We start from the raw sequence: 18386 nt of genomic DNA, 5'->3' as shown, positions 1-18386 counted from the left end.
TTTAAAATGAGATATTTATCATCTATTTGATTGTGTTTATCTACAGTTAGTTACATGAATTCAAACATGGAGCTTTAATAAGTTGTACTTATGCATAATTTACTTGTAATCCTGAATTTTAAGTAATATGCATCAACAAACAGTACTTCATGCATAAAAAATGGTTTTTAAGAGTTTTTGTCAAATGTTTTATAATATAGTATAGATGGTGTAAATTGTGATGATCTTGAAAATTGATATATAATATGTTATTTTACACAATTTTTTTGGATAAAATAACAACATACTTTTATAAATTATCTTATTATATTGTTCTACTTTCAGTTTTTCTTATTATAATAATATACTTTTAAAATATTTTTTGTTAGGGTATTATACTTTCAAAAATTTACTCGTTATAACATTGAGTAACCTTTTAAGTTAAATTTATATCAGGTTTCTTTGTCACCTCATCGTCCATGTAGGCTGTCCACATGTATGATAGTGCTGACATAACATTTCTTATTATAACATTATACTTTCAAAATTACTTTATTATAACATCACCAATTTCTATTACAATATTGTACTTTTAATTTTAATATTTTTATAATTTAAACATTGTAAATATAATCAAATATGTTTACTAGAAATTATAATATCATAAATTAAACATGTTTATAAAAGATCATTGTTTCACGAATAAAAATATTCATAAAAAAAACTACTCGCTCATCGAGTTCATAATAAATTTCATGACTTACTTTGTAATGCCAAAAACTAAACAAATGGTACACCTTCCCATTTAATTGCGTCATTGACAACAACCAAGCTACAAAACAACAAAAGAAAATGCAGTTTTGGGAGAGAAAAAATTGCTAAGTGGGACTTCTTTAATTATTTCAGTTTTTATGAAAGTAGAATTGATTTTTACACGGTGATTCTGTATGAACATCTTTACTTGCTAAATGATTCTCTTTTGTCATTTTCGTATTTATATATATCATCTATCTTTTTACACCGAATAATCCTGCTTTAACTTGATTCATTTAACAACATTCTGGGTTGGATTTACGTAAAACCAACTTTTTTTTGTGAGACTATTTTTTTACACTTGAAATTTTATAGCAAAACGTTATGAAGGTAAAAAAAAAATCTAACTTTCACACCAAAAACACTGTGAAGGTAAGTTTTAAGTGTAAAAAATGGTCTCACGAAAACAGGTTGGTCTCACGTGATCACAAGTCACGCCACCCCTTTTGATATAGTTTCTATAAAAAAAATTTACGTCAACAGGGTATTAAATATCTCTTTTTTTTCCATTTTGATTAGCTGAATATTAGACGAATGCACACATCAACTCATATACTTAAATTGGGAATTTGAACATTTTAGAAAAATGCATATTTTTTACGTAGAGTTTTTAAATTATGTATTAATATTAAAGAGATGGTTTAACACGATATCATGGTTTTATCTGTGTAGTACTTACGGGAATGCATCAATTCACAGACAACGAATTTGGGCGAAACCAATTGTATGATTCATTATAATTATCAATTGGACGTTAGAATTTGACAATTAATCAGATTCTGTTAATTTTGGGCAACCAATTTTAAACCAACCCAATAATACTATCAATGAGTATGGTCCAATGGATGATAATAGCAGAAAATGTCGTATATCAATAATAGAGTGAATCACATGTTTGGTTCCCATGATTTACACTTTCAATTGTGTCACATCAGCTTTCGCAATTACCTTTCATACATCTGTAATTCACCTATACTTTTACAAGTGGTCCCCATTATAATCTTTATTAACTATTTTATAAATTATTTATATATACATTCTAATTATTTTTAGTTAATAACATGACATATATTTTTATTTTATTTTAATTCAATGTTAATTATTTTTAGTTAATAACATGACATATTATATAAATGAGCCACGTGGTATGCATGTTCTAACGCTCTTAATCTCTATACCTAACTTTGTTAAAACGTTAACTTTTACTTGAGACCAGAAAAGAGTTATAAGAAATTCTTGATTGACATTTATTTAAATGAAAATATGTCATTAATGGTATTTAACACATTTAAATCCTATTAACATACATCAATTGAGAGATGTGGTGATCGATTTGGTAATGATCAATTGAGAGAAATGATAGATTAAGGTTAATCGATTGAGAAAACGTCATTACTAAAGGTTTCGAGAACAATAAGAGGCAAATAAGAGATCGGTTTACCTGCTTACCAGATAAAAGGATAATAAGATATAAGTGACTTTGAGAAATTAGAAAAAACACACAGTCTGAACGACCCCACCTCTTAACAAATCAGACATAAAAAGCTAATAAGAATTTTTTTTCAAAAAACATACAAGACCTTAGCGTAAAAAAAAGTGCAGGTAGAACTCAAGGAGATAGAATTGTCGGAGGTGGGTTTCGCAGAAAGAGGCTAAAGGTGTTGGTCGTGGGTTTCACAGTGGTCGTGAAGAGGTTCAAGGTTGAAGGACGGTTGGAGTTCGATGGTAGTAGAATTCATCGAAGATGGAGGTTGGAGGAATGAGAGTCGGAAATGGAACCATGTGTTATGTGTGTGTGTGTGTGTGTTTATATATGTAACGATTTTAAATTTTATGATAAAAAAAAAGTAGGAAAAGAAGTAAAAAGACCAAAATACCCTATTGAGTTACTTGAGTTAACATAATCTTTTAAACGGAGTTAGAAACAAAGACCAAGAACGTTAGGACGTGCATACTGGATGGTCCATTTTTGTAAATAATTCATTTTAGAGATTCAAAGTTGTTAAAAACAATAAACCACAAGGACCAATCGTGAAATTCACTCTAATACGCATAAGGAAGTAAATAGAGTATAGACTTTCTATTAAGCCATCGTTGGATGGCTTTATATCAATTGTATAGCATTATTGATTATTTATTAAGTAAACTCATTTAATATTTTAAATTAATTATCTAAACATTTTAACTATTATTTTTAAATATTTTAATTTAAATATTTTAATTAAAAACATTTATAAATAAATGTCTAAATAAATCGACTGACCAAAATAACTTATAAGTATAGATAAATAAAATACCAATTACAAATATCACATAAAATAACATCTTCATCATTGATATTTGATGGTCATTTACTCAAACACTTACCCGATAAGTATTTACCGGTAAGATTTAACATTATCACTTACCTTACCGGGTAAGATTTTAGTCCATCAAAACGACATCGTACGCAACAATTTATCCGATAAGCCCTAACTGAGTAAGAGTAAGATTCTCAATACTTGTCATCGCTCTTAACCGATAAGATTTTTGGTTCTTACCATATATATCAGTAAAGTAATGTGACTTGGTAAGAGCATATCGGGTAAGGTAAATGATCCCTTCAATGATGATTGAATTGGGTTAGTTCAATGTATTGGATTTAAACTATCATTCAACAACTGATCTGTAGAATTTAAATATTGAAATTTGGAATCCAATCCAATGCAATTATGATTTAATGTAACTTAACTGGTAAGACCTTATCCTGCTCTCAAGGAAAGAAAGAATAGTGACAAAGTTAAGTTTAGATTTGATTGTTTGCGGCATGGGAGCAGATTGCCTAAAAATACCTCAGTATCCATCAGTTTGAGTCCGTTTAGATTACTGATAGGTGGGTTTACACCCCACACCCTGATATCTAACCGCAAGTATACAGTGTCGAATCAAGTAATATGTACGGAAGTACGGGCGTCAAAACAGAGGAACTAGGTATTGAGTAACACAATGACTATACTATTAACTGGATGATTTGCTTGAATAATTAAATAACTAAATAAACATAAATAAATCTTGAACGAATTCAGAGAATGGAAAGTTGGAAACTTTATCAGGAGAAAAACAGTTGGGAGTTGGGGTCCTAATGGTTTCCACATAGAATACTTCAGTTGTAATAATTATCAGGTAATTCCAAATGATTGAATACACAATCACAAAATTCACGATTGCTCCCTCTCGAGTTATAATAGATTTGTCCCTGAAAAAGTATATTTTATCTCTCGATCTTGACACACGATTTCAGAAATTCATTAAGAACAAGATCGTAAGATAGTAGTATCAATATGTTACGCAGTAGAACTTATTCTTATTTTGATGATGAATCTCTACGAATACATTATTAATATTGCTTCAAATCTTCAATCCCGATATTAAATTCATGTTTCGTAGCTCCAAAATCGCTCCAGAATGACCTAAAATCGTCTCCCCAAGTGTTCTTGGGCGTAATGTGTCCAAGATGTGGAAACCCTAGCTGAAAATCGAATAAAAATGCTAAAACAGATTCTCAACCGACTTTCCAAGCTACTCAAGTCGCCTCAAAAGTTGCCCGGATTAGAAAGGTCCCCCAGATCATGAAACACGCGATCAAAGTCGCGTGGAACACTGTTTTGGCCATAAATTCTCCATTTTAGCTCCATAAAGAACAGTTGGACTCCTTTTTGAATATTCTATTCAATGAGTTAAACTACACGGAAAGTGGTACAAGAATAACGCTAAAATTGGCGTTATCAATTACATAAAGTTGTCAGAAGTTTAACTTTTAAACCATATAAAATTAATCGAGATGCACGTGATTTGAGCCGTATTAACGAATGTAATGTTTTTATAAAAATAAATAAACAAAAATTAAGAAAATAAACTAAAAAATTAAGCAGTCTGTTGAAAAATCTCGACACCCGACGGTTACTCAACTGCTCATTTTGTACAGAATGTCTTTTTTGGTGGCGATTCCTCTAAAAGTTCCAAAACTTTACCATTTGGAAACACCCCAAGTACACCTTCTCTGCATCAAAATATCTACTTATAATTCAATTCACATTAGAACCCCAGTATTCTGGTCGGCTTTTCTGACGGGTTTTCTTGAGATCCGAAGTTTGTGAAGAGATACAGAAAAAGCTCTAATGGAAACTGCAAGAGGGGTTTTGGTGCATCTACGCAACTTCATCTGTTTCGTGCCTTATTTCATTAGTCTTCTTCTTGTTGGTGTTCTTAAAGGTCACCCTCTTTTCATCTCTTCATCACGTTTTCTGCTTAAAATTCGCACTAAATAACCTCCGATTCAAATGGGTCTGTTTGATTTCAGGAGTCATTGTTGCCCCAATTGTCTGTGTGGTTATGACAATTGGGAATTCTGCGATTGTTTTAGGGCTCTGGCCAGCACATGCTGTCTGGGCTTATTTCTGCATTTTAAGGTGCTCTTTTTACCTAATTCAATTTGCTTCTTTCACATTTTTGTATGTATATAAATCTGTATCTATCTTCTGTCATATGGCAGTGCTAAACGATTAGGACCAGTAATGAAGCTGGTGGTGTGTATTTTGGTCACCCCACCTTTGGCTTTTTGGCCTGTTTGTGTTGTTGTGGGTAGTATTATTGGTGGCATAGCTTATGGCTTTCTTGGACCAGTTTTTGGCACTTTTAAAGCTGTTGGTGAAGGGAAGACCAATAAGTTTCGTCATTGTCTTATTGTAAGTAAAACTAGACATCTAAATTGTTCTAAAAATGTGTCAATTTTCTTTCGGTTTTCTTGATTATGGGGTTGTTTTCTTGAAATGTGGTTATCAGGATGGGATTTGGGATACTATCAAGTGGAGTTTAACGTTTGTTAGGGACTTAAATGATGTATGTTTGTATTCGTACTTCGCGATGATGGATGATCTCCGAAAACAAGACCCTCCAGGGGGTAGAATTGAGATTAGGTTCGATTCATTTCGATCTTGAAAGTTGAAACAGAGTTATTTAGGGTGGATTCTGTGTTTTAAAGCTCGGATTTCGGTTTGTATTGCAGGTTGGTTTATGTTCCTGTAGCCCTTTTGGTTGGGTTGTTAGGATTTGCGGTTGATTTTCCAGTGATCACGGTCATAGCGGCACTGAAAAGCCCGTATATGTTGGTTAAAGGGTGGCACCGATTGTTTCATGATTGTATAGGTCGAGAAGGCCCGTTTCTGGAGAGTATATGTGTGCCATTTGCGGGTCTTGCGATCTTATTGTGGCCTTTTGCGGTGGCTGGAGCTTTGTTAGGATCCATGTTGGCTAGCATCTTTCTTGGTTTTTATGCAGCTGTTATTGCTTATCAGGTCAATATTACAATTTACATCTCGATTAGTTTGACTTTTAAAGTCAGGAAAACGTATTTTCAACCTCGCAATTAACATGAATTCTTTCAGTTTTTGTGAAAGTTCGATGACGATTTTAAATTGGTTAGATAACTATACATCTTCAAAATGTTGATCATGAAGTTGTGGCAAATCTCATCTCAATTTTGAATATGAAAAGAAATAGAGTTGACCTTAAAAGTCTGAGCGGCTAACTTTGTGTTTGTGGCAACAGGAGTCATCTTTCTATCTGGGGCTTTGCTATATCGTAGCTTCGTTATCAATCTATGACGAATACAGCAACGATATTCTTGATATGCCTGAAGGATCTTGCTTCCCAAAGTAATAATCGTTGCTTTCGATATCTGTAGTTTTTAACACTCGTTTTCATGGCTAATATTGTTCATATGAACAGGCCTATGTACCGAAAGAATGCTGGTTCACAACCCGGTTCAAGAACATCTTCTTTCTCGAGGCCGGTTTCCTTCAAAAACCCACCATCTCGGTCCAGTTCTTTATCGAGCCCCATGACCGAGTTGAAGCCATTGGTGGTTAGTTACTCGAACCATCTGCTTTATAGATAAGATATCAATATTTTTGAGAACCGTGAGAACAAGTGAACAACCATTCATGATGAATATCAGATATCCATGATGAATATTTGTGTATATGCGTTATAAATAGTTGGTTCGTACGGTTCTCAAAATATTTACATTTCGTAAATGAACTTTTCTAGTTTAATCTTGATCTGATACATGATTGAATAGTTGCTTGATAGCTTATATCAAGAATGTCGTCGACAAGGGGAATTGATGGTTTTGGAAGGATTAATAACCATTAAAGAGATCGATGATGCAAAATCCGGCAAGGCTAGCGGAAGAGTGATTAGCATCGGTCTCCCTGCATATTGCCTCTTCCAAGCACTTCTACGATCCGCAAAAGCCAATTGTACCGGTATTCTATTAGGTAAAGGACAAGGGAAATAGCCGATCTCCCCAACCAACTTCATTTTACTTTTTAGGCACCTTTTCAATTGAATTCTCATTTTAGCCGGAGTTTACGCAAATGTCCTACGCATTTGCATAAACTCGATTGGTGGGAACAAAAGTAAGCAGATGAAACAAGATTGGTAAATTACTAAACTACCCATATCAAATTGAAACCCTAAAACCTTGCACAATTCGCCTACCTCATTCTTGTCTGACTAAGGGGCCGTTTACCAAACGCTTACTCGGGTGAGTGAACACCAAGTCACAATACCTTACCGGATGAATACGGTAATGATAAAGAATCTTACCCGGTAAGTGAGAGACAATGAACAAGAGTCTTACCCGGTAAAGTGAGGGCGACTACTCTTACCATGGTAAGCGCTTACCGGGTAAATTATTGCATACGATATTGTTTTGGTGGACTAAAATCTTATCCGGTAAGTAAATGGTAGTGTTAAATTTTACCAGTAAGCGCTTACCGGGTAAGTGTTTGGTAAACGGCCCCTAATCCTCTCCCGTGTAGTCCGTTTTTTGGTCATGGATCTGAGTCTTGAACATCGTATCTTATAACTAAAATTACGTGCTTTCATTTGTACTCCAGAGGACAACGTTACAGAGATAACATCCGCAAATAGGCCGAAAGATACGTTCTACGACTGGTTTCTGAATCCTCTTTTGGTCATCAAAGACCAGATCAAAGCTCATAATTTGACTGAATTGGAAGAGGATTACTTGGGCAAACTAGTTCTGTTGGGTGGTGATGCCGAGAAAACGAAAAACTCGAACATTGTCCCGCCGCCCGAGTCCGAGCTCAGACTGGCCGAACTAGGTGCATTGGCTCGAAGGTAATAACATTTCTCATATTGTTTCCAAATGGGTGTCCCCATTCATCGGTTTTGTTCTCATGAATCTTACGTTTCGTATGGAATTAAGACTTCAAGGAATCACGAAGTCGATATCAAGATATCCAACGTACAGAAGACGTTTTGAGAGTAGCATAAAGGCGATATCGGAAGAACTTGAGCGGAGGAACAACGGACGTGGATCGGAAACTACGTTCGGTCGTATGTTTAGTAACCAGAGATCTTTTAGAACAAAAACGAGTAATCGAGAAGATGATCAAGAGGCTGAAAGAGATGATGTTGTATGATTGTTAAATCTTACTTGTATTCTTCTATCTTTTAATCGAATAGATGCGAGGGCAATATTGGTATTTAATATTATAAGGATATTTTAGTCATTTCGTAAGTTAACAACGATTTTGTATTTATACCTTCGAGGTTGCGTTTGGTACAAGTTACATTACGAGACATAATAATATTAAAACTCGTTTCATCAAATTCAACCTTTTTTTTTATTAATCTGGATATTCATCTCGCTATGTGAGTCGATTAATTTCAGGACGACCATCTATTTTACGGGTAGCCCAGAGTCACTATATTTGAACATCTGTGGTCACAAAATGATTTTTATTTCTTATTGGATTCGAACCTGGGACCTCCAGACACTTTTAATCTTTAGAGCTCAAATTCAAACTAATCGGGCACCACACTTGTGGTCACAAATTTAACCCTTTTAGATCGTAACCAACGCAACTTTATCTATACCACACAATTAAATAATCAACGGTTAAAAAAATTATAATGCAAAAAGAGGATGATCCATGGTCAGGATTGAATTTAATTGGGTTGCACTAGTTGAATATTTGAAAAGGTTGCATTTGATTTGCATTCTAAAATTATAATCCTCAGATATTTCGTAATTCTTTATCTGATTATGTTTAATTTCTACATAAAATTTAATAACTTAAACAGGAAAAAGATATTAATCATAGAAAACATTCACCTGTGAATCTAGACATATATGAAGACAGAGTCGTAAATGAATTGAATGTTGAATGAACGAATATAAACACATTTTTGTCCATTTAATCAAATGAACAAAATGAACAATGTCTCGCGTGTTTATTTATGTTCGTGAACGTTCATTCATCTATGTTCTTTTAAGTTTATTTATATAAATATATTTAAATGTTATGACATTAATATATAAAATTATTATTAATTCCTTATAAATTAATTTTTTATTTTTATTTTTAAGTTTACCCAATCTTACATTTTGTTATATTATTTAAGAGGAACAAAATGGTTAGCTTTTTATTCATTTGTTTTATATAAATATATTTATATGTTATGAACATGAACAAAAAAAATTCCGTTCATTTGTTGGATTATAAACGAACGAAGACAAACAAACTCCCATTTGTATTCGTTCTATTTATCTAGGGGTGTTCATCCAAACCGTACACATTGCACCGTAAAACGCAATTTATGACCATTTTATCATTAATGCAATTTTAAACTTATAATTATCGAAATATAGACATAAAGTACAATTATACAAAAAGTATAAGAGGTTGATTGACAATTGCTAAATGGTTTAGTGCAGAATGATTAAGTGGTCAGAATGATTAAGAGACTCTCATGATATAATGCAAAATAAAATATAATTGTTTGGTAATTGTGTACAATAAAATCATGACTCTTAATGGTTAAAGGAGATCCATGATACAAAATTATTCAGAGGATTTTACAAACTATTAAGAGACAGACTTTTTTTTTTACCAAACAAGATTTAACTCTTAACGATTCAAAAATTACCTTTTAATAAAACTATTAAAAGATAAACAAATAACCCTTAAATATGATACGGTATGGAAGTCATATGATGCGGTTTAAACCGCATATACACTCGGGCTTATGGGTGGTCCGGTGGTCCCAAATCGGAACCTGGACACCCGTTGATTCATGTTCATCTACGGCAATTTCAGGGCTCTTATTAATTTTTTTTTGGCAAATCCAAGCTGTGGCCATCTCCACCTTCCCCCTTTTGACTTTTGGGAGGAGTCAGCTACTGGCACTCATCGTCGTCGTCGATGTGTATTCACAAATCATTTTATAATCATGCCATGTTCTCAAACCCCATTTTTCAAATTCATAACTCAAGCTTTGACCTTCTAAAATCATGCGATCCAGATCTCTGAGTCCTTACTCGATTCCAATTGCCGCATGATGGCAGGGTTTCTGGCCGTAGTGGTGGTGTTCTCTTTCATCATCGTCGGGTCGACTCAAGAACCACCGTACAGGATCCACACATTGTTTTCAGTTGAATGCCAGAATTACTTTGACTGGCAGACGGTGGGGCTTGTTCATAGCTTCCGGAAAGCCCGTCAACCCGGCCCGATTACTCGGCTTCTCAGCTGCACCGATGAGGAGAAGAAGAGTTATAGAGGAATGGACTTGGCTCCCACTTTTGAAGTCCCTTCCATGAGTAGACACCCTAGAACTGGTGACTGGTAACTTCCATCATACCACTTCCCTTTGTGAATTTATCGCAATTTTCTTCACATCTACTTCCATGGAGTTGATTAGGTTAAGTGCATGTTGTACCCTGTCACACCTATTTCTAAAGAACCTGATCAAATTAGCCTTAATTTTGTGGTTCATTTGGTTGTTTGCACTTCAAAATCTATTATGATTTAGCAATTGGGAATGTATCTTTTGCAGTCGCGTTACCATTTGGGGCACTTTAAAGTTTGTTTGTTAACGTTATTTGTATGATTGTGGAAGAATATACGGTCAGGTTTTAGGAAAACCGCAAAAAAGTAAAAAGTTGTGGAACACCTAATAACCATTCATCACCACAGTATAGACATGTGCATACAGATGATCTGTAAGCAATTTGTTCGGTATGCATATATGCATAACATGAACACATGCATAAAAACCAAGAAACAGCTTCAATTACTTCTATACACGTGCGCATACCATGGGGATGAACAGTTACCGGGATGTTCCCTCAGTTTTTCACTTTTTTGCAGTTTTCCCCCGAACTTGACCCTATAGCATATGCACAAAAAATCTGCAATAAATTCTTATATGTTAAATCCATTTTCAATTGTTCAATGACTCGTGATTTAGTACAAAACTTTTGAACAGATTTAGGGCCAACATACATGTGTTTTATGTAGCTCATAATGTAAATTCTGTTATCATCACCCACAGATTCCAGAATAGCACATGAATTAACTAAATTGTTATAGGTTCAGCATTCTTGTAGTAAGATTTTAAGATAAAATCTTTGTTTATTTACGACAGGTACCCTGCGATTAACAAACCAGCTGGAGTTGTTCACTGGCTCAAACATAGTAAAGATGCACAGAATGTTGATTGGGTTGTTATACTGGATGCAGATATGATTATCAGAGGCCCGATTTTACCATGGGATATTGGTGCCGAGAAAGGGAGACCCGTTGCTGCATATTATGGGTATAAATAGTCGTTTTCATAATCTTGATTTTTATTTATTAGTTGTTCTTGGTGGAAGTTTGTATGTAATGCCAATAGCTGTTTACCATAAGGATCTTGAAGTAGTTCCAAGTTTCTATCTATTAGAGAGTACCGGTTTCACTTTGTAATTCAAAAACAAAAACCATTTTCAGTTGGGAAATTACTAGAAACCCCTTGTAGTTGCAATAACTTTTTGTTGTTTTTCTCCATAGGTATTTGGTGGGATGCGATAATATACTTGCCAAATTGCACACAAAGCACCCTGAACTTTGTGACAAAGTTGGTGGGCTTTTAGCCATGCATATAGATGATCTTCGAGCTCTAGCACCAATGTGGCTTTCTAAAACAGAGGAAGTACGTGAAGACACAGCTCATTGGGCAACAAATATAACCGGTGATATTTATGGCAAGGGGTGGATCAGTGAGATGTATGGATACTCATTCGGTGCAGCAGAGGTAATTTTGATAGATTCTGTTCCTCTTTGCATTATTGCTTACGAGTTTCCTCTATTTGTTTCAAAATCTTAGATGCTATTATTGGAATCATCAGGTGGGACTTCGACACAAAATTAATGATAACCTGATGATCTACCCAGGATATATTCCACGAGCAGGCATTGAACCTATTCTCATGCATTACGGCTTACCATTTTCTGTTGGGAATTGGTCATTCAGTAAACTTGGACACCATGAAGATGATATTGTGTATGACTGTGGACGACTCTTCCCTGAACCTCCTTATCCCCGAGAGGTAACAAAATTATGAGCTTATTCAGCAACAAAAGAGCTTAATGGAAAGCTGTTTCCAAAGCCCATATAAATTACTTTGAAGTTATCGATTAGTCTTTTTACTTAATGCCCTTGTGTTTGTGTGTTTTTCTGTGTTACGAATGTGTTGATCTTCTTTATCTCGAGTCATCTTACTGCATATAGATACCAACTGTTAAGACCTTGTGCAGGTGATAGCAATGGAACCTGATGAAAACAAGCTGAGGGGACTTTTCTTGAATCTAGAATGCATCAATACGCTAAATCAAGGTCTCGTATTGCAGCATGCAGCATTCGGCTGCCCTAAGCCAAAATGGTCAAAATATTTGAGTTTCTTGAAAAGCAAAAACTTTTCTAAGATGACTCAACCAAAAGGTCTGACCCCTCAGAGCCTGCAGATGATGGAGTCTCATGTTGAAGAACACAAAGCAGATGAACCCGAACATGTTGAAGAACACAAAGCAGATGAACCCGAAAATCTACATACAAAAATCCATACACTTTTCTCCACAGAATGTACCCCATATTTTGATTGGCAAACCGTTGGTCTGATGCACAGCTTCCGCCTCAGTGGCCAACCAGGAAATATCACAAGGCTTCTCAGTTGTACAGAAGAAGACCTGAAACAATATAAAGGTCATGATTTAGCTCCCACACATTACGTCCCGTCTATGAGCCGCCATCCATTAACAGGCGATTGGTAAATTTACGTGCACTACCCTTGTTTTATCTTGTTATTTCAGTGGATTACGATCTGTTGTTTACATGTATGCATGACATTATCAGGTATCCAGCTATAAATAAACCTGCTGCAGTGCTTCATTGGCTTAATCATGTCCAAACTGATGCAGAATTTATAGTAATCCTTGATGCTGACATGATCATGAGAGGACCGATTACACCATGGGAGTTCAAAGCAGCACGAGGCAGACCGGTTTCAACTCCCTATGAGTGAGGCTACCTATATCTATTCTCCCATTTCTCTATTCTACTTCAGACCCAAATAGAAAAACGCTTATTAACTTTAAAATTTACATGAGTATTTGAGTTCCGGAAGAGAGAACATAACTTTATTAAACTTGATTCAAAGCATAAGATAGTAAGATCGTGAAGTAACAATTATAGGATGATATGTTTGTTAAATTTGTGAAAGTACTCTCAAAGTCAAAATATGCAGTAAATCTGATGCAATTTTTCTAAATAATCTCAGCTACCTTATCGGGTGTGACAATGAGCTTGCAAAACTCCACACTAGCCATCCTGAAGCTTGTGACAAGGTTGGTGGTGTGATCATAATGCACATAGATGATCTCCGAAAGTTTGCTCTCTTGTGGTTGCACAAAACAGAGGAAGTCAGAGCCGATACTGCTCATTATGGGAAAAATATAACCGGAGACATCTACGAATCTGGGTGGATTAGTGAAATGTATGGCTATTCCTTTGGTGCAGCCGAGGTAATTTTCCTATCGTGAATTATCAAAAGCAAATTTATCCCCTTGTTCTTGGTGAACGATCCCAGACCCTGGGGATATGACGAAGATAGGATATACTGGGTCAGTTTGGTTTGTTTTTTCTTGGTGATTGATGAATTTTCCATGTGTACCAATTTCTTGTGCCTTCCCTGATTATATCATGGTTTTGTTAATTTCTTTTTCTTTTGCAGCTGAAGTTGCATCATGTTATAAGCCACAAGATTATGATATACCCTGGGTATGTTCCCGAACCTGGTGTTAAGTATCGAGTTTTCCACTATGGATTAGATTTCCGAGTTGGGAACTGGAGTTTTGACAAAGCAGACTGGAGAAATGTTGACCTGGTGAATAAATGCTGGGCTAAGTTTCCCGACCCTCCCGAGCCTTCTGAAGCTGACCAAACAAGCGATGATGCTCAACAACGTGACTTGCTAAGCATCGAGTGCGGAAAGACACTGAATGAAGCTCTTCGTTTGCACCATGAAAGGAGGAAATGCGGTGATCCTACTTCCGAGATCCCACCGGATCTGGAGACGGTCGATGAAGGAACGACAGCTAGGAAATTTGACCAGCTTGAGGAAAGTAATCTTGTAACGACTAACAACTCTGCATCGGTGGTGGACTTGCCCGAAGAATCTAGCCAAACTTTTCTTCATTTTAGATTCTGGATGATCTTTTTATGGGCATCTTCCGTCTTGGGTTTTGGGGTGGTGATGACGGTGATCGTTAGAGGACGTAAAGGGCAGAAGAAAAGAGGGAAAGGTGTAAAGAGTAGGAAAAGATCGTCGCAATCAGGGTTCAGGGACGTGAACGACCAAGATAGGACCATTCGTGAAGCATCGTGAAAGCTCGAAAGAAAATCCAATCAATCTCTAGCTGGTTTCATGACAAAATTTTTAGCATAAATTGGTGGATGGTTCTAGAAGAGATCCTGAGTCTGGAAATCTTGAAATCCTGTCAAGATTTGAATGGCTAAAATGTGTAATCTGTTGTAATGTTGAGATTACATTCAGGAGAATGTAGATTTTGGGAAACCTGAGATTGTAAGAGTTGAAACACATAATTTACGAGATATGAAATCCTTTTGTTGTAATTCCTATCGATGATTTTAGTGTAATTGAAGAGATTGGAGGTGCCAACATTCGTACAACCTTACTTGATTTCAGAACTGACGAATGCCTGCCTGCCTGGGTCGATCGAAGGGGCAGGTTGTGCCCCTTGCGGGGTCTAGGCCCTGGGGGCTGTTGTGGTCCTACAATTTGTTGCTTTCAGCTTCAATGGTTATCTTTAGTGCTTGGCATTCGGTGTTTTGCCTTAGCGTGTTACCTAACGAATGGGTGCCCGTGCCCCTCACACTGATGTTGAGCAGTATCCGTAAGGATACGATGCGATCAATGCTTAATATTTGGTAAGAAAAAACATAACACACAAAATATCCAATTTATTGTTGTTTATATATTTTAATTAATTTATATAATTATATTAAAATAAATACTTTTATAACAAAAATATATCATTAGAAATTTTTCATCAAGACGATTAAAATAACATCAAAATAAAAAGTTTATATAGTTTCCAATTTTTATTTGTACATTTTTCTATTTTATTTTATGTTATTAATACTTAATAAACTACATAAAAATTAACCAAAATATAGAAACCGTGTAAAAAATAATATTTGAGGATACTAAAGTGAAAGTTTAAGAATACAAAATACAATAAGTAGAATTTAAATAATGAATAAAATGTTAATATAAAGACGTATTTGATTGATGTTTTAGAAAATAATTATTTTTTATTTTATTGTTATATTGGTAAACTATGGTAAAATATTGGTCTCTTCCCACATTGTTCCATTGGGTGAGGGTGGAACACCCCTATTCTACTTTGTTCCACAATGTTTATTTGGAAGGAGGTTTGAGGCTATGTCAGTCCTGATAAACTCAGTGACCACAATTATTGTGTATGTCTGGAATCGAACCCTGTGCAAATGGAATATTCCACCACACATCCAAGGCCTCAACCACTACGCCCCAACCCTTGTGGTTTTGTTCCACTATATTTATGTCTGTTTCACATAAAAGTCCTATCAAACATGAAACAGTGATTCATATTCTGTTATGTCATGTCTAATGTACCAAACGCACTCTGTCTTGTAATTGGCGGTAACTACCTAGTAACCACTATCGGTAATCATATGCCTTTAAAAAGGAGTTTCCAGTTTTGATCTTCATATACAAATATAACAAGATCAGTGTTTTTGTTACTGTTTTGCCTAAGAACTAAAATGAGTTTTTCGATTATCCCAAAGTGAACATTGTGACACCCAAGGATTCATAGGGTGGAAATATCATTTTTGAAGTATATTTCACAAAATCCAAAATCGATGGATTACACACTCGGATGTCTAACATTCTATAGATGTACCAATGACAATGTCTTTTCTTGCATATCCATTTTATTAATTATCTTTATATATAATAGCATTTAAAGTATCTATTTTAGGCAGAAAATATCATTTTGGGTCTTGTAAATACTAAACAATTCTTCTATAAAGATTTAATCGTTCCCGTTTTCTCGTTAGAGAAGTTTAATCAAATTTTAAGGTGTTTTACACCGACTACAACAAACACATCCAAAACCTGTCTCAGAAAAGCCGGGCATAGGGATCCCGAAACTTGGTCCAGGCCAAACCTCAAAGCCCGATTTGGCCAAAATTGTGGAGGTAAGTTTGGTCTTAAAAAATATGGCCTGAAAAAGCCTGGTTAAACCCGAAAAAACCCAGCTTGAAAAGGTTAGTCGGGACCTTTTTTTCAACTCCAAAGCATTGTCTGGACCTTTTTCTTTACTCACCAAAAACGGACGTGGGAGGCTCGGGTCTAGGCCTGAAAAAGCCGGACCTTGTGTATATTTCTGCAAGTGCATCGTCTTGTCCAAAAAATCTAATGTTGTTCTACACTTTTATTTGATTCCAAACAAGTAATTTGATATCAAATGTTTTTAATCATTATCTTATTTCATAATCTATATTAATTAAAATTAAGTGATGGTACTGTTGATGTTAACTTATCTTAATAAATCCTTTTTAAATCGAGTACTTATCGAATTTAATTCAATAGACAAAGTGTTGTTGATGCATAAAATACAAGCAATCAGTTTTATTAAACAATTATGACTCCATTATTGTACAGATAGAAACCAGTACAACAATAATACCTTCAATATGAACAAGGAAGAACATGATTTGATGATCCTCCATTTGATCAAATTAATTGAATCACTGAATTTGTCCAACCATATACCATCCATCATCTTCATGCTCATCTGCATCCGTATCTCCCAAACACAGCCCTACATCACAATAACTCATGAAATCATCTTCATCTTCTTCAACTACAATATGCTCCTCTGTTACGATTGATGCAAGTCCAATCCCAATTTCAACGTTACAATTAGTATTATCATCATAATCGTAGCTATATTCATAATCATCAATTGCATTCTCATATTCATCGCCATCATCATCATCATCATCATCATCATCATCATAACTTCCCTCGCTAGCTAAATAAGCTAAAACACCGGTAGCAGAAGTACCACAAGCAATGAGTCCAGGATCAGATCCGATCGATCTGAACTTCATAGTGCCCTTGGCCTTGTCTTTGGATTTACACGCCGGATGAAGATGACAACCAAGGCATCGTGTCTTACCTGCACATTTTCCGGTGAACTTGGATTGATTCGTGGGCTTCCGTAACACCTTGGTGAACACACCTGCAACGGTGGCGGAATCCACCGTCTTCACATATCTCCGTTGCGATAAGGGAGTCGGGAGGATTGCGTAGCTCCGAACAACACCGTGTTGACGACCTTCTCTCTTCATTTTGGATATGGTGGTTATGAGAGGTGAGGTATAGAGGATTACGTTGCGTTTGATTTTATAGAAGGAAATGTGCAGATTATTGGTATAACTTGGGGAAGAAGATGGTTGGGTTGGTCAACTGTGCGTGTTTCACAAGACTTTGACTTCACTTGTACTTTGTGTTTCAAATGTTGTACATTCGATTCTCTTGATTTTTTGGTTATTGTAGAAACAGTAATTTACAAAAATAGTCCCCGAGGTTTATATAAATCCCGGTTTTCGTTTGCTTCCGACTTTTTGAAATTACAAGGTGAAGGTTTCAATTTTATTATGGAAATGATATCTCGCTGTTACCGTTGTTAATTTGTACCTGTTAAGTACTCCATTCATCGATTCAACCCAAAAAAACTCAATGTAGGCTAACCCGACATGTGGTTGACACAAAATTAGGTCAAATCGCATCTATTGGGTTGGAATTAGGTTAGGGTAATTTGGATTCAACTCAACCCGATGAATCTGACGTCTTTCTATACTATAGTTCAATATGATTGTTAAGTTTTTTATTAATGTATGTGAATTAAACATTAGACCAATCCGCAAATAGCTCTATTCAAAATTATATCATAATTTTCAATCGTAATTTGAATTTCTTATTTGCACGAACTTCAATTTTTTTGAGTTTATTAGCCTTTTTTGTACGTTCTCATTTTGACCTTACTTCATTTAAACACAAACGCTTAGCTAGATTGTAAGACGTACCGGAGTTTCAACTTGACCAACCTAACCTAACCTAACCTAACCTG

The 18386-nt window shown here is 35.3% G+C and overlaps 3 protein-coding genes across 3 annotated transcripts; 2 read left to right on the top strand and 1 right to left on the bottom strand.

Moving 5' to 3' along the window:
* The first annotated feature begins 4949 nt into the window (after positions 1 to 4949).
* Positions 4950 to 8437, top strand: LOC112521528 (uncharacterized membrane protein At3g27390-like). The gene is made up of 10 exons (XM_025130443.1): positions 4950 to 5043; positions 5132 to 5240; positions 5324 to 5516; positions 5614 to 5747; positions 5837 to 6125; positions 6379 to 6485; positions 6559 to 6694; positions 6911 to 7109; positions 7734 to 7977; positions 8066 to 8437. The coding sequence occupies exons 1-10, from the start codon at positions 4950 to 4952 to the stop codon at positions 8280 to 8282; spliced, it is 1722 nt and encodes a 573-aa protein (XP_024986211.1). The 3' UTR covers positions 8283 to 8437.
* Positions 8438 to 10107: 1670 nt separating this feature from the next.
* Positions 10108 to 14871, top strand: LOC112520839 (peptidyl serine alpha-galactosyltransferase). The gene is made up of 8 exons (XM_025129453.1): positions 10108 to 10487; positions 11290 to 11460; positions 11694 to 11937; positions 12032 to 12232; positions 12441 to 12949; positions 13036 to 13200; positions 13460 to 13703; positions 13913 to 14871. Exons 1-8 carry the CDS (start codon positions 10201 to 10203, stop codon positions 14564 to 14566), a joined length of 2475 nt encoding a protein of 824 aa, XP_024985221.1. The 5' UTR covers positions 10108 to 10200; the 3' UTR covers positions 14567 to 14871.
* Positions 14872 to 16850: 1979 nt separating this feature from the next.
* Positions 16851 to 17654, bottom strand: LOC112522334. The gene has a single exon (XM_025131443.1). The coding sequence runs from the start codon at positions 17602 to 17604 to the stop codon at positions 16999 to 17001; it is 606 nt and encodes a 201-aa protein (XP_024987211.1). The 5' UTR covers positions 17605 to 17654; the 3' UTR covers positions 16851 to 16998.
* Positions 17655 to 18386: the final 732 nt, after the last annotated feature.

This window comes from Cynara cardunculus (assembly GCF_001531365.2).
Source record: "Cynara cardunculus var. scolymus isolate 2C chromosome LG 1, CcrdV1, whole genome shotgun sequence".
In the NCBI taxonomy this organism is placed as follows: domain Eukaryota; kingdom Viridiplantae; phylum Streptophyta; class Magnoliopsida; order Asterales; family Asteraceae; genus Cynara; species Cynara cardunculus.
The sequence above is the reverse complement of the archived record's forward strand: the minus strand, read 5'-3'. Positions and strand labels throughout refer to the sequence as shown.